Here is a 17,922-nt window from a genome sequence, read left to right as displayed (position 1 = left end):
AATGCTCATAGCATGAGACACAAATTCTTCTAGAAATGTTTTCTTTTTCCTCTGAATTCACTAAATCTCCCTCCTCCAATGGCAATAAATTCCATTGTGTTGTTTTATGCTGTTGTTGGCGGCTATTGTGTTCCCTAAGTAGCTCCCTCCCTTCTATATTACTTTTCTTATTCCCCTCTATTCTTCCTGCATTGTGCTTACTTTCGATTTTTTTTAATTAAATTTCCTTCTATTTGCCGTAATGATCCAGGGCCCATATTCTCTTTTATTCCCCAAATTTTCTAACACACTCTTTTGTATATTATCTGATAAAAGATTTTGATGTTGTGGGATTATATTTTGGGCTGCATTACCAGATTCTGCATGGCTAAGTGCATGCGTACTTGCATGGATAACTTTACTAGCATCTATCTTTTGCAACTCTAACCCCTCCCTTCAATTCTCTTTTGTATGGCCTATTCTACCACAGCTAAATCATAGGCTATGGATTCTCTCATACTCTATTCTTTGCCAAGCTCCTCCTACCCAAATTCTTGAGGTTAGTGGTTGATTGAGATTGATTTCTATGCAAACTCTTGCATATCTACACTTATTAATTTTATCTGTAGAGTAATCAACTCTCGGCTTTCCTACTACCTTTGCAATGCTATATAGAGCTTCATTCCCATAATACTCAACCGGAGAATAAATATATTCTTCTTAGAAACTCTCTGTCTCTATGGTAAGCATCGCACAATTAGGTGCTTAGCTATTGTACGCCATCTCCATTGATGGGGAGGAAGAAGAAGGCTAATCCAATGGTAAATTCCTTAAATCATGGGAAATCACCTCAGGTCTCATCTGCTGTAGTGGTACCTCACGATTCGCAAGGAAAAGGGAATAATATGGAACCCAGTTCGTCAAGTACTGTTCCATTGGCGAACACTACGTCATGGGAGGATCCAGAGCCGATGGTCATTGCAGACCCTTTGATGGTTCATCCTAGTGCTAGTCTGGTGCCGGTTCGATTAGTTGAAGTGATTCAACAATTGAATGCTGCTCTTATGTCGTCGATTCAGAAGGATGTGAGCGAAATTGCAGGTAACCCTAATTCCTCTTTGTCTCGTATTGTCAATAGAAAGTTGAATGTGGGGAATGAAGGTTCCGAACAACCTGGGAACAATGAGAGCTGGGCAATAAGGTCCAGAATAGCAAGTTAGCTGCTAAGGGGTCTGTTCTTAGCTTTGTTTGTCCAATGGTTAAGAATGGTACTCCTGTTGCTCAATTGCAGAAGAATGAGATTGATAAATGTACTGGAAAATGGTTGAATGCGATAATGATGTATGTCATAGGTGAAACTCCTACGATTGCCTTAGTTAATCATTTCATTGCTTTGGAATGGAAAAGGGTAGCTCAACCCTCTGTTTTTTTTGCATGATGATGGGTATTTTGTGATTCGTTTTGAGTCTATTGAGGATAAAAATTCGATTCTATATGCAGGACCACACTTCTTTTATGGCAAACCAGCTATCATTAAGCAGCGGTCTGCAAATTTTGATTTTCATGGTGAGATTTTGATTTCCCAATTTGCCTTTAATTTTGCTAGGGTACTGATTCTTTGAGCAGGATTAGCGTGTCCTTGGGGTCCCAATGTATGCAGATGAGTGTACCTCTCGGCAACTTTGTGTTTCATTTGCTAGAGTCCTTATTAAGATGGATGTTACTCGGCCTTTACCTAAATCTGTTAAAGTAGCTGATCCAGAAGGTGTGGAATTTGAACAGAAAGTTGTCTATGATTGGCAATAACCTTCTTTCTGTGTAAAGTGTAATTTGGTTGGTCACAACTGTGAGTCCTAGAAACCTAAGAATTTCAAACTCCACCACCACCTAAGGTGGTTCAAAAATGGGTTCCTAAGAAGAAACCAGTTGAGGTTCCTGCTGTTCAGCAAGCTGTAACCCCTTCTAATACAGCCTTAGTTGTGCATTTTAATGATGATGTGGGCTGGAAAGTGATTGGGAAATCCAAGGAAGCTCCTAAGGAGAAAGGAGTTGCAGTTGCAACTCGTATTTAGAATAACTTTGCAATTTTGCAGATTGAGGAGAAGGAAACTGAAGATTTGAATGAGGATGAAGATGAGGAAGTAGATCGAAGATGTGGAGCATGAGGAAGTGTATGACGATTTCACTGTTAAATGATTATCTGCACATGGAATATTCGAGGGTTAAATGATCCCTCTAATGTTAGTGGAGTAAAGAAGTTAATACATGATTATAATATAGATGTTCTTGTTATCTTGGAGACTCGGGTTAAATAAAAAAATAAGAAGAAAATTAGGGATAAGTTTGGTAGAAATTGGTGTTGGATTGATAATTATAACTTCAATCCTAAAGTTAGAATTTGGTTAGGTTGGAGGCCTGGGAGAGTTAATATTAAATGTATTAATACACATGAGCAATTTATCCATTTTGAAGTGTTTAATTAGATGGAAATTTTCTTCACTTTTTCTCTACTATCTAGGTCTGCACACTATAGATATCAGAAAACCTCTCTAGTTTGAGTTGAGCAGTCTTGCTATTGCTTATAGTGGAGTTGCTTGGCTTATGAGTGGTGATTTTAATGTTGTGCTTCACTCTAATGATAGAGTAAATGGTAATGCTGTTTCTAATGCTGAGACTGTTGATTTTGATCACTTTCTCACTTCTACAGGGTTAGCTGAGCTTCAAAGTGTGGGTCATTACTTTTCTTGGACTAGTAAAGGTCTGGGAAATTCTAGAATTATGAGCAGGATTGATAGAGCTTTAGAGAATGCTTGCTGGATGCATGAGATGGAAAATATCAAAAGCTAAGTATATTAACCCTTCAGTTTCAGATCACTCTCCTTTGCTTATCGATAGTGGTGTTGAGATTCAAAATGGTGGAAGACCTTTTAAGTTTTTCAATTCTATGTGTGAGCGTCATAGTTTTGAACAAACTGTGACTACTAGCTGGAATGAAGATGGGAGGGTTTTCTTCTTCGGAAGATTTGGGTTAAGTTGAAGAGATTGCAGTAGCCTTTGAAAGATTTGCATAAAGTTGAATTTGCTGGTATTGAGATGAGAATTTCTCAAGCTCAGTAAGACTTGGATGAAATCCAACACCAACTTTTTCTTCCTAACTCTAAGATGTTGCATACTCAAGAGAAGCTTTGTATTGAGAAGTTGAAGAAATGGGTTTCTATTGAAGAAAATTCCTGGAAACAAAAATCCAGAATAAACTGGCTTGCTTTAGGAGATTCTAATAGCAGATTCTTTTTTGCTTCTGTAAAGCAAAGGACACATCAACAGGATTTCTGCATTATATAATGATGATGGTCTTCTTCTTTCTGACCCTGCTTGTATTTCAGATGAAATTGTTGCTTTTTGTAAAAAGCTTTTGGGTTCTGCTGCTGTAGGGAATTTTTCACCTCCCGCCCTTGTAAGGAATTTTTCAAACTCATCTTGAGCCATACTGTGATTCATGCTTTTAGGCATGGCGGCGTTCCAAGGAAAAGAAGCTAGAGATAAAAGAGTCGCCAACAAGTTTTAGGAACTTGTAAACCATTTACGGGTGTGAAGGTTACACCCCATTCACGATCACGGAGATCGCTGACTCCATAATGGTTCGCAACCATGACTGGATGTTCGGAGATGATGGTACGAATCCAACCTAAAAGAGATTGAACTCGCCCTAAATAGGCCTCTACTTAATTCTTATGATATTTATGTGCGCTTTTCGATTAACATACATACACCAGGTTAATCCTAAACCTGTTTAATCTATGTTGGTTGATTATTAATGCACAACCAAATCTATTATTGGTGATCACTTGTATTAAAGTCATATTATCCTTAGTCAAATTATTAATTATCTTCTTAGGCGTGATTTTAAGTACAAATTTCCTTTAAACATGCAAAAAGGGCGTGATCAAGCAATAACAATAAATCGTGAATAATCAAGCAACATATGATCAATAGTACAATCATCATCAAAACATCGTTAATATATTGTTAATAGTAAGATCCTAGGCATGATACTAAATGGATTAATAACAAATCCTAGCATGTCACTAATAATCAAAATCAAAGCGTTATCCTAAACATGATACTAGAAATCATAATAAGCATCCTTATCATGATACTAGAAATCATAAAGACATCTTAACATGATACTAGGAATTAAAATAATATTATAAGCATGATTTCTACTCCAAAATCAAAGAATAATAATAAGTGTAATTGAATTGCTTATTTTGATGTCTCAACCTTCTTGCTATTAAAACAATACACACGTTAGTAAATTTCAAGAAAGTTAAATCAATAAAGTAAATAAATCAAATATGAATTGACATATAGATTTGGGACCAAACCCTCAGAACTATCAACCTTTCACGCCGAGGTCGAAGGCAACGTCGAGGATGGCTTGGAGTATTCGAATCTCATGATGGAGGTATGGTGACTGATTTGGATGTATCAAGGATGTGTTTAGGCTAAGAATATGGATGATATATGAGGATAGGTGATGATTGGACCTAGATGATTATAGCTTATGATTGATAGTTCTAGTTGATTTGAAAACGTGGAAAACGACCTTTATTTATAAGGAAAAAAGAGATTCGGACGATTAGAAAAGATCAGAATTTGGAACGGAATAAAACAAGTTTTATCGCGGGGCGATAGAAGTATCGCGACGCAACAGAGTCCATCGCAGCGCGATAAAAGTATCGTGACGCGATGGTCTTGTCGCTCTGCGATGATTTCTAAAGATAAGGAGTCGTACGGAGTTTGATTTCCAATAGAATTAGGTTTGTGAAATATATCCGTACGTCTTCTATTTTGAACGGGATTAGGATTATCAAAACAAGAAGTTTTATTCGGTTTTGAACTCTTTTGATCTTTATCTTTTCGAAAAGGATAAATTAGATTTTAGAAACTCCTAATGAATCCTAATTGGTTTAGGATTGGAAATAAGATATTTGGACCCTCACAAGATCATTGGGTCGTAGGTAAGGTGGACCTAGGTCCAGTTTGGGCTCGTTTTAGTATTTTAGCCATAATTTATTCGTTTTAAGTCGAATTTGGGCTTATAATATATCATTATAAAGCTCTTTTCAAACCCCATCAAACTAAATAATAATTGGACCTAGAATATGGATCAAAATAATCTGGTTTGGACGTTTTTATGATTTGGATACGAAATGAATGATTTTGGATTTAAAGACACGAAATAAATGATTTTGGATTAAAACATTTTAGGAAAAGTTAGAAATATGGTCAAGGATAAAGGCAAACTTCACGAGACTTTTCCACTCTTTACTGAACTTGTCAATCAGAGACGTGAAAGGTACTCATCAATGGGTTTGGTTTTTGGGGAAACACAATCAAGTGTCTACAGCCCTACATGTGGGTCATGTTTTTTAACCCTGGTGTCGCTCAAAGGAAAAGAAGTTAGAGAAAAAGAGTTTCCAACAAGTTTTAGGAACTTGTAAACTGTTCATGATTGTGAAGGTTACACTTCATTCACAATCACGGAGATTACTAACTCCATAGTGGTTTGGAACCATGACTGAATGTTCGGGGATGGTGGTACGAATTTGACCTAAGAGAAGCAAAACCCGCCCTAAATAAGCCTTTACTTGATTCTTATTGATATTCATGCGCGATTTTCGATCAACATACATACATCAAATTAACCCTAAATCTGTTTAATCTACGTTGGTTGATTATTAATGCACAATCAAATCTAATATTGGTGATCACTTGAATTAAAATCATATTAGCCTAAATCAAATTATTAATTATATTATTAGGCGTGATTTCAAGTACAAATTCCCTTTAAACCTGCAAAAGAGGGGCATGATCAAGTAACAACAATAAATCATAAATAATCAAGCAACATATGATCAATACAACAATCATCATCATAAGAACATCATCAAATCATTGTTAGTAGTAAGATCCTAGGTACGATACTAAATGAATTAATAATGATCCTAGCACGTCACTAATAAAAAAATCAAATTGTTATCCTAAACATGATACTAGAAATCATAATAACATCCTAAACATGATACTAGAAATCATAATAACATCCTAAACATGGTACTAGGAATTAACATAACATTGTAAACATGATTTCTACTCCAAAATCAAAGAATAAATAAAAGGGTAGTTGAATCACTCACTTTGATGCCTCAACCTTCTTGCTATCAAAACAATGCACATATTAATAAACTTCAAGAAAGTTAAATAAAAATAAAGTAAATAAATCAAATATGAATTGAAATATAGATTTGGGACCAAACCCTCAAAACTATCAACCTTTCACGTCGAGGTTGAAGGTAACATCGAGTATGGTTTGGAGTACGTATTCGAATCACGCAAAGGAACTATTGTGGATGATTGGGATGAATCAAAGATGTGTTTAGGGTATGCTAAGAATATTGGAATTTAAAATTTCGGATTGGGTGTATGATGATTGTAGCTAAGGATTGATGATGGTTGCGACTAGATGGTTCCAGCTTATTGATGGTTATCGTCCATGATCTAGAACGGGGAAAACGAATTCTATTTATAAGGAAAAAAAAGAGTTTGGACGATCAGAAAATATTAGAATTTGAAAGGAAGTAAAACATCTTTTGACGTGGCACAACAGGGTTGTCGCGCGAAGTTAGCTTATGTCAGCGCGTCAGTTCTGGTGTTGCGCGATGGTTTTAAAGGATATTCAAGTTGTACGGAGTTTGATTTCTAATGGAATTATGACGGTGAAATATATTCGAAAGTCTTTGAATTTGAACGGGATAAAGATTATCGAAAGAGAAGTTTTTTTCAATCTCGAACTCTTTGATCTTTATCTTTTCGGGAAGGATAGATTAGAACCTTTTAGAGGATTCTAAAAGTTTCTAATTCGTTTAGGATTGGGAATATGATCATATAGGCCTAAATAAAATATTTGGACTCCATACAACCATTGGGTCGTAGCTAAGGTGGACCTAGGCTCGGTTTAGTATTTTGGCCATAACTCGTTCGTTTTAAGTTGGATTTGGACTTATAATATATCGTTGGAAAGATCTTTTCAAACCCATCCAACTAAGAAATAATTGGATTGAGAAAATGGACCAAAATAATCTGGTTTGGACGTTTTTATAATTTGGGCACGAAATGGATAATTTCGGGTTTAAGGACATGAAATGAATGATTTCAATGACACAAAATGAATAATTTTGGGTCTAAGGACACAAAATGAATAATTTGGATTAAAACATTTTGGGTAAGGTTAGGAAGATGGTCAAGGCTTAAGGAAACTTCACGTGACTCTTCAACTCTTTGCCAAACTCGTCAATCAAAGACGTGAAAGGTACTCATCACTGTGTTTGGTTTTTTGGGGAGACACAATCAGGTGTCTATAGAAGCCCCCACTTCGAGTGAGTTTTGAGATACGTAAGTTTCGAAAATGCTAGTCAAAGTAAGTCGATAGGGATGGAGAATGATTCAGAATGTTCTACGATCCTAAATCATCCTTTTTAATGCCAAACCTGCATAAAGTGTCAGTTCCACAAATAAAGAGTTAAGAAACGTGTATCTGGAATTGCTGAGAACACGTCTTTGGGTGACTTCTTGTTATTTCAATTTGACAACCACCACATTCTCAGGGAGCGCTGTCGAAGACCTCTTCGCTTTGAGCTGTCTTCTCGAATCAAGTGACAACCTCCTCATTCTCAGGGAGCGTTGTCGATCTGAAATGTGTTCACGCGTCTCTGTACACAGAAGCTTTTGAAGGAAATTGTCCATACGTCTTTGAACAAAGGAGCTTTGAAAGGGATGTCCACACGTCTCTGAACAAAAGAGCTTTGAAATAAATGTCCACGCGTCTTTGAAAAAAAGAGCTTTGAAATGAAATGTCCACGCGTCTCTTAACAAAATAGCTTTGAGAGGAATGTCCACGCATCTCTGAATAAAAGAGCTTTGAAAGGAATGTCCACGTGTCTCTGAACAAAAGAGCTTCGAATGAAATGTTCACGTGTCTCTGAATAAAAGAGCTTTGAGAGGAATGTCCACGCATCTCTAAAAAAGAGCTTTTTGAAAGGAATGTCCACGCTTCTCTGAATAAAAGAGCTTCGAATGAAATGTTCACGCATTCCTGAACAAAAGAGCTTTGAGAGGAATGTCCACGCGTCTCTGAAAAAAAGAGCTTTTTGAAAGGAATGTCCACGCGTCTTTGGACAAAAGAGATTTGGAAGGAAATGTCGAGAGTGTTCAATTGGCTACGAACAGAAGCTTCGAAGAATGGTGAGAGTGTTCGGTTGATTGTGAACAGGAGCTGCGATGAATGGAGAGAGTGTTCGGTTGGCAGCGAACAGGAGCTTCGATGAATTGGTGTATCCTGTAAAATCAAATATTGCCAAAGGACTTTGCTAGTGGTTTTCTTGGGGTTGACCCAAGACTTGGTGTACTTGACTCATTATGTGACTCAATGTACTCAACTCGACTTGATGTATTTCGACACGACATGACTCGTGCGTGCAGACTCATGTGTGTAGAGTGTATACTCAACTTGATATGGTGACACAACATGACTTAATGTTCATGGCTTGTGTGTGCATTTTTACGTCATTTTTGTGGAGGGTACCGACTTTCTCCCGAAAAGAAAGACGTGAAAATGAAAAGAGGTAAAGTGTTGGTGAAAAACAAAGTTTTTGAACTTCCCCAAAAGGAAAAAGATGAAAAGAATGATTCAAGTAGTGATGCGTGTTGAATGAGCTTAATCAATTTTATGCATTAATCATTGTATCTCATGGTGCAAGGATTGTAGTATCCTAGACTATCTCACTTGATGATTCAATAATGAAAGTATTGGGATAACTTAGGCTCAGAGGCTAAGTACCTCATACTTTGTGATGCGATGATGATGATTATGATAATGAGTGATTCTAGGATGACAAGGTGTGCTTCAAAGTTGTATCAAGATTTCATGACAAGGGGTTCCTAAAGGAAGGATTATTTGGCTATGTCTTTATGATGTGTGTGAGAGTGACACTAAGGTTAGGCTACAAAGGCTAAGGGTGTAGAGAAATATTTTGAGAAGAGCCAAATGATGGTGACTCTTAGGCTGGGTAGGCTAATGAAGTAGGGATCAAGCCCCTAAGTTTAGCTCTAAATGGATAGGGATGAGCATTGAAGATCCCTTAATATGATCATGAATGCATACGAATGAATGTATTTTTTTTATTACGGTCGCACCCCGATGTGAGGTTGCCTACGTATCCGTTAGGAATCAGGCCGGGCGTAGCTCTAGCCGAACCTCGCATAAGTGTGTGTACACCTCAAGGAGGTCTTTCAAGGGTTATAAAGGGGTTAGGATAAAGGTTGAAGAAGAAGGGATAAAGGCTCAAGACCCAAAGTAAGCCCCCAAGGTGTGCAACCTTGCATTTGAATCTTGGTATTTGTACACTTGAGGTTTCTCACTTTTGAATCTGTTTTTGTTCTTGCATTTGAGACTTGTTTTTGAATCTTTTTGAATAAGTGTAGGCAATCCCAATCATGCGGTCTATCACTCACTTGGCATTCATGTTTTTAAGGCACAGTGCCGAGCACTCCATAAGAGACGCAATCCGAGACTTGTTCATATCAAAGACATTGGAACACTTGCCCTTTTACACACTTTTATTGCTTTTTGAAATTTTGGGACTTTGGTAAAAATTACTAAAGCTTTTGTACTTGGCTTTGAAAATTGTATAAATTTCACACCATCCCATCCCAATACTAGGTAGATGGGGGTAAAAAAAAAAAAGGCCAATCGTTAGACGAGGCTAAAAGTGGTTTATCAAAAGAGATTGTATATTTGAAAGGGTAAAGGTGATATGATGTGGCTACAGGGGGGTGCCTCAAATCATCGGTATACTTTTTGCTTAATTCGACGTGGATATCTTTCTATTCTTTTTTTTTTTTGAAATGTAATGCATTGCAATGATCATATGCACGAAATAAATGCTCATTTTATTGAAATGTAAAGGGTATGTAAACACATAAGGAGAAATGTCTTGGGGATGCCTATACTAGACTTATTGGAAAAGGTGAAAACAAGAATAAGAAAAGAATCATAAAATCTTGTCGTTGAAGTCTACCTTGTGCTTTGTGTTTATCATCACTTGGCCTTCTTGTTGCACGGAGGAACATGAAGCTAACTTGAATCAATGAGGTCTTGGATGCGATCCTTGAGGGTGAAGCAATCTTTGGTAGTTTGACCATTGCATTGATGGTATTTGCAATAGAAGTTTGGATTCCAATTAGGAGATCGTCTCTCAGGTACTGGATCTTGGATTGGACCAATTGGATGAATGAAACCTTGGCCATGAAGGTAGTCGAAAGCTTCATTATAAGTCATTTCTACTGGTGTATATCTATGGTCTGTTTTACCCGCGACTTAGGAGCATTAAGTTTTTTCTTTAATCTTTGATGGGAAGAAGAAGAAGGAGGATGGTCGTTCTTCTCATTCTTCCAATCTTGGCGATGAGGGTTTTGTTCAATGACTGATATCCGATTCATTAAGTCTTCCACCATACTCGTAAGCTTGGTAACGGAATCTCAGAGCTTATTCACGTCTTCATTTAGATTTGCTGAGTTTTCCTCGGTGGCATATAATAAAACTTCTTCATCCTCCTTAATTATGGTCACTTCTTTAATGGCATTTATATAGAATTCTTCGATCATGGGCTCATCGATAGATGTAATGAGGAGAGAAGGATCAAAGATTATCTGATCTTTTGCTATGGCTAGAACCTCAGAAAGTTTGTTATCATCAATCAAATCCTAGATAGATTCTTTGAGTTTCCAACATTCCTCAGTATCATGACCTCTTCCTTGGTGGTACTTACAGTGTTTATCAGGATCCCACTGAGGTGGGCTGGCCTCCGGGACTGGGTCTTTGATAGGTCCTATGGGCATGACCAGTCGTTTGTGGTGTAGATTATCGAAGGCTGTCTCGTAGCTCATGCCAAGAGGAATAAACACTCTTTTTGACCTTTATATTCGTCGCTTATGAGTATCTGTAGAAGTAATTCTTTAATGGGAGAGGAAGAAGAAGGATGGTCATTCTTCTTTCCTTTCACATTATTATTGTTAGCAATTGCCGATTTCATAAGGTCGTCCTCAATTTCGATGCCTATATTGTAGACACCCTTGAAAGTGTTTAGAAGTTGATATTTTAGGTGCTTTTGGTACTTACCTTGGAGATTTCTAATGAATATCCGCACGGATTCCTTTTCATTTGGGACAGTGATTATCTTGGCAAAAGTTTCTTTCCATCTATTATAAAATGTAGTGAAGCCTTCATTTTCCTTTTGCTTAAGGATCTCGAGCTCTCTATGGTCGGTCTTCACTTGGATATTACACCTGTATCTATCAATGAAAACTTGCGTGATACTATCCCAAGTAGCAATTTTCTCAGACGCCACAAAAGAGTACCATTGTTGGCATACTAGTTCTAAGGAAAGAAAGAAAAGTGAGGGGAAGATTTTCTTATCAACCCCCTTGATTTCCATGATTGCCTCAAAAGCCTTTAAGTGAAAGTAAGGATTGTCAGTGGCTTTGAACTTAGGGATGTCAGTGACTGAGAATTTGTGCGGAAGAAGTTCTTTGTCCAATGAGAGTAGTCCCTTAATATCGAGATACTTATAGTCATTAGAGACTTGACTTAGGCTCTCTTAGATACGCTTGATTATCTTAGGTGGAACATACTTATCAGGGTCTTCAACTTTCTCCATTCGAATGGTGAGTCCTTTGACAAGCTCGACAATACCGTCCATGATCTTTTGAAGTTTGTCAAAATCTTTTTGTTTGGCCAACATTGGTTTCTTCTTCCTTTGAAGCGTGTTCGTGAAGAAGATCTCTTGTATGTAGGAATTGTCTCGAACTAATCGATCCTCTTTTCTTGACCAAACGTTGTAGAAAGGGAAACCATGGACACTTATTGTCTATCAGATGACTCGAACTCGATTCAACATGCATAGATAAGGAAAGCATATGAGGTGAATGGTATGTATGGGGAAAGCATGTTGAAGGAAAGTATGCAAGGAAAGTATATGTGTATAGGGAAAGTATGTGAACGTGGAAAGTGTTTAAGAAGGAAAGTGTGAGGTATGTAATGTATGGAAAGTGATGTAAAGGGAAAAGATGTATTTGTGGAAGAATATGTAAATTTTAGGGAATAAGATGACCCTCAACTCAAATGACGGAAAGGATGACACATGCATGGACCTAGGACATGGCCATGGTGTGAAGAAAGTATATACAAAGTGTGTGAAGACTCGTGGGTGGTGATATTTACAAGATTCATGCCATGACCATGTAACTAGACATGTGGTTAAACCCATACAAGACCAGGGATAGACCATACATTGACATTAAAGCTAGTTAATCGTGAAAGTGGGACTCGATGCGAAGACTCGGAAAGAAGGACTGAACCATCGTGTGGCAATGGACTTGTCGCAGGACGATGGTTCCATCGTGGAACGACAAGCCTATTGCGACGCGATGGTTACCATCATTCTGCGCCGCAGATCAAAGTGGCGCGTCAAATCTGGAACGTCACCGCAATTAGTTTTAAGTCATTCTTTCGAAGGTTTAAGCCTAAAAGTCTTTTAGGTCGAGCACATTTGTACTTTATGGGTTCATATTAATCAACCAAATTAATTAAGCAAAGTCTTTGAGTCCTTGGGTTAGTATGTAGAGACATATGTACAAGAATCAAATGAAAGAAAAGGGTTAGTTTAATCACAATCAAAGAGCTTATTTTAATCACAAACAAAATATGCATAAGTAAGATATGCACAAGTAGTCAAGTAGTCACTACATGATGCAATGAGTTTGCAACCTAACCATGGCTCTAGTTCTCTAAGGTCAAGAATTGTGGTGTCCAAGAGGGTCCATGGTTAAGAGTCCGGATTCATCGCACGGAAGCCTTACCTTAGAAGGGTTGGCGCGATGGACGAGACTCCATGAGTTAAACTCAACTTCATGGTTTGGTGAATTCACAAACTCGGATGCACCCACTATTGCACGGAGCGTTTTTAGGGTGGACGGAGCGTGAATTCCCAATGGGCTAAAACCACATTTAAAACATATATGGGTTCAAAAAGGTCGAAAAAACTTAATCAGGAAGTAAAATCATCGAAACGGTGCTAGAACCAGGCAAAACGCAAAGACATAAGGCTGGCGCAAAATCATCGGACACTATCGCTGGTCGGCAAGGACTAACGTCCGGCAACAGCCTTGTCGCGGTGTAACACGGTTGTCGCCCGACGTTGGTCACTGACATTGTGCGATAGGTCTGACGCTTTGCGGCAGTTTCGATTTTGATGTTTTTTTCGATTTTTTGTAGCGTCTTTTCGATTTTAGTAGTGAAAAATATTTCCGGCCTTTCCTTCGTGTATGTCCTATGTTTTGATGCATTAAGGATGGTCTTTCCAATGCGTACCTTTTTATGCTTATGCCACAATGTTAATCAAAATTACGCACATCAATATCAAGAATCTTTCAAGTCTCTTCCTCTCATTCTAATTAATTGCCAAACAAATTAAGAATTAATTTAGAAATCCTCCCCAGTGGAGTCGCCAAAAACTGTACGGAATTTTTCACCTCTCGCCCTACACGTGGGTCATGTTTTTTAAGTATGGAGGCACTCCAAGGAAAATAACTTAGAGAAAAAGAGTCGCCAACAAGTTTTAGGAACTTGAAAACCGTTCACGATTGTGAAGGTTACACCCCATTCACAATCACAGAGATTGCTAACTCCATATTGGTCTAGAACCATAACTGGATGTTCGGGGATGATGGTATGAATTTAACCTAACAGAAGTCAAATCCGCCCTAAATAGGCCTCTACTTGATTTTATTGATAATCATGCGCGCTTTTCGATCAACATACATACATCAAATTAACCCTAAACCTGTTTAATCTACGTTGGTTGATTATTAATGCACAATCAAATCTAATATTGGTGATCACTTGAATTAAAACCATATTAGCCTAAATCAAATTATAAATTATCTTATTAGGCGTGATTTCAAGTATAAATTCCCTTTAAACCTACAAAAGAGGGACGTGATTAAGCAACAACAATAAATCATAATCAAGCAACATATGATCAATACAACAATCATCATCACAAGAACATCATCAAAGCATTGTTAGTAGTAAGATCTTAGGCATGATAAACGAATTAATAACGATCCTAGCATGTCACTAATAACAAAATCAAAGCGTTATCCTAAACATGATACTAGAAATCATAATAACATCCTAAACATGGAACTCGGAATTAACATAACATTGTAAACATGATTTCTACTACAAAATCAAAGAATAAATAAAAGGGTAATTTAATTACTCACTTTGATGCCTCAACTTTCTTGCTATCAAAACAATACACATGTTAGTAAAATACAAGAAAGTTAAATATAAATAAATCAAATATGAATCGATATATAGTTTGGGACCAAACCCTCAGAACTATCAACCTTTCACGTCGAGGTCGAAGGCAACGTCGAGTATGGTTTTGAGTATTCGAATCACACAAAGGAAGTATTGTAGATGATTGGGATGAATCAAAGATGTGTTTAGGATATTCTAAGAATATTGGAATTTAAAATTCCGGATTGGGTGTATGATGATTGTAGCTAAGGATTGATGATGGTTGTGACTAGATGGTTCTAGCTTATTAATGGTTATCGTCCATGATCTGGAATGGGGAAAATGACCTCTATTTATAAGGAAAAAAAAAATTTTGGACGATCAGAAAAGATCAGAATTTGACAGGAAGTAAAACACCTTTTGACGCGGCGCGACAGGGTTGTCGCGCCACGTTGGCTTCTGTCGCGCCGCGACATTGCTGACGTGGTGCGTGAATTCTGGTGCTATGCGTTGGTTTTAAAGGATATTCAAGTTGTACAGAGTTTGATTTCTAATGGAATTATGATGGTAAAATATATCCGAACGTCTTTGAATTTGAACGAGATAAGGATTATCGAAAGAGAAGTTTTATTCAATCTCGAACTCTTTGATCTTTATCTTTTTGGGAAGTATAGATTAGAACCTTCTATAGGATTCTAGAAGTTCCTAACTGGTTTAGGATTGGGACTATGATCATATAGGGCCTAAATAAAATATTTGGACTCCATATAACCATTGGGTCGTAGCTATGGTGGACCTAGGCTCGGTTTGGGCTCGGTTTAGTAGTTTATCCATAACTCATTCATTTTAAGTCTGATTTGGACTTATAATATATCGTTGGAAAGCTCTTTTCAAGCCTCATCCAACTATGCAATAATTTTATTGAGAACATAGACCAATATAATTTGGTTTGGACTTTTTATAATTTGGGCACGAAATGAATGATTTCAAGGACATGAAATGAATGATTTTGAGTCTAAGGATACAAAATGAATAATTTTGAGTCGAAGGACACGAAATGAATAATTTGGATTAAAACATTTTGGGTAAAGTTAGGAAGATGGTCAAGGCTTAAGGAAACTTCACGTGACTCTTCAACTCTTTACCGAACTCATCTATCAAAACGTGAAAGGTACACATCATTGGGTTTCGTTTTTGGGGAGACACGATTGGGTGTCTATAGCTACAGACTCTATTCCCATGCTTGATCTCTCTATTCTCAAGTATGGCGCCAGACTTTCTAAAGATGCAGCTGATTCTCTTTGTGCTCATGTTTCTACAGAAGAGATTGACAATATTGTTAAAGCTTTTGATGATTCAAAAGCTCCAGGGCTTGATGGCTATAACTCGGTTTTCTTTAAGAATTCTTGGCATATCATTAAGCAGGATGTTTACACTACTATTTTGGATTTCTTTGCTAATGGTAAAATGGATCATAATATAAATAAAACTGTTGTTACTCTTGTTCCAAAAGTTGAGAATGCCTCTCATGTGAAATCTTTCAGGACAATCACTTGCTGCTTTGTTATTTACAAGATAATCCCTAAAATCATCACTAGGGTTGCAGACAGTGATTACTGAGGTGGTTTGTGACTGTCAAGATGGGTTTGTTCCAGGTAGACATATTGCTGACAATATCCTTCTTGGTACCGAACTGATTAAGGGATATGGCAGAGCTCATAACTCTCCTAGATGCATGATAAAGGTGGATCTAAATAAGGCATATGACTCGATAGAATGGGGATTTTTGAAAATTGTCTTACAGGAGCTGGGTTTTCCTATGAAATTCATGGGATGGATTACGGAGTGTCTAGCTACTATTTCTTACTCGATTTTGATCAATGGATTTCTGTAGACATCTAAAAATGTCTCCCCAAAACTAAACCCGATGATGAACATTCTTTCACCGCAATTATTGGTCGGGTCGAGTATTTAATCTTTAGACTGCTTAAAATCCATATTTAGTCAAACATATTCAGTCCAAGCATTTATTCAAACTCAGTCCAACTCACATTTCAACCCAAACTATCTTAATTCATTTTGTTTTATTTATTAATTAAGCCCGATTAATAAATATTAAACCCTAAATAGGTCCGGAACTCTGAAAGGACGCCTAATTATCACATGCTTAAATTTTAAGTAAAAGGTTAAAATGAATCTGGACGGTATTTTGGAAAACAGAGTTGCTGTGTTGCGACAGAAATGTCGCGCCACGGTAATCTCTGTCGTGTCATGGCAAACTCTTCCGTGTCACGACAAATTGCACCGTGTCATGGAAAATTCTTCCGTGACTAGGGGTGAAAGTTCGGTTTAAGTTTGAATTATAGCCAAAATCGAATCCAATCCGAATTAATTCGGTTTTGGATTTCTCAAACCGAATCCAAATTGAATTAAGATTCAGTCCAATCCAAACCAAACCGAATTAATTCGGTTTTGCTAATTAGAATCCAATCCAAACCGAAATTTATTCCCTTCTTTTGCAACATTCAAACTCGAAACCTGAACTTCACCTAAAAAATTCCTACAATCGTTGAACCTTTTTCTTGTTAACTACATTCTTTGTGATAGAGTGAGATATTGAGAAAGGAAAATTGAGAATTAGGGTTTTTTTTATTTTGGTTTATACATGGAATGGGAAAGGGGTTGATATACTTTGTAAAAGAAAATGGGCTTAGATCGAAATTTCGGTTTGTAATTCGGTTTTCAATTTTTTAAAACACCAAACCGAATCCAAACCGTAATCTATATTTTTTAATCTTTCCAAACCGATCCAATTTGAATTTTAAATAAATCCAAACCGAGTTACTAATTCGGTTTAGTTTTTGGTTCGGTTTGGTTTTAATCCGAATTACTTTCACCCCTATCTGTGACGAGGCAATTTTCTAGGGTTTCTCCACGGCTCATTTCATTTCTAGGGTTTCGTGCATCACCCTGCTCATTTCCTCTATAAATACGAGGTTGATTTCTCAGTTTCGGGGCACCAAAAATTACTCTCTCTCTCTATCTTTCTCTTATACTCTAGCGTAAACACTAGCCTCCCTTATTCTTTCACCATACATCCCTTAAGCACTCCCCGGAGTCCGTACTCTACCCGAGGTTCTACACTTAAACCAAGGCGTGAAAGATAGAACTGTTTGAGGGTTTGGCCCCAAATCAACTCTACTTTAATTTAATTTCATTTAATTTCCATTATTTTTATTATTTTCCTTGAAGATACTAACGTGTTTATAGTTTTATAGTTGCAAGTAAAAGCAATCAAAGTAAGGAATCATGTTCCTTTTGTTCCTATTATATTTCTAACGGTTTTTGTTGTGTTTTTCACATACTAACCGTTATTTTTATGGTTAAATTGCTTCTAATATTAATGACGATTCTATTATTATATTTATGATCACCATATTAAAGGAAATATGTAATTGAATATAATGCTTAATAAGATAATTTAGACGACTGGTTTAGGTTCCTTTTTAATCTTGTTG

General features: G+C 37.1%; 1 protein-coding gene across 1 annotated transcript; it reads left to right on the top strand.

Annotated features, from left to right (window-relative positions):
• The first annotated feature begins 15,643 nt into the window (after positions 1 to 15,643).
• On the top strand, positions 15,644 to 16,298 carry LOC110733943. Its single transcript, XM_021914011.1, has 2 exons — positions 15,644 to 15,866; positions 16,003 to 16,298. The coding sequence occupies exons 1-2, from the start codon at positions 15,644 to 15,646 to the stop codon at positions 16,296 to 16,298; spliced, it is 519 nt and encodes a 172-aa protein (XP_021769703.1).
• Positions 16,299 to 17,922: the final 1,624 nt, after the last annotated feature.

Source organism: Chenopodium quinoa, unplaced genomic scaffold (assembly GCF_001683475.1).
Source record: "Chenopodium quinoa cultivar QQ74 unplaced genomic scaffold, ASM168347v1, whole genome shotgun sequence".
In the NCBI taxonomy this organism is placed as follows: Eukaryota; Viridiplantae; Streptophyta; class Magnoliopsida; order Caryophyllales; family Amaranthaceae; genus Chenopodium; species Chenopodium quinoa.
Note: the sequence above shows the minus strand (reverse complement) of the source record. Positions and strands in the feature narration are given on the sequence as shown.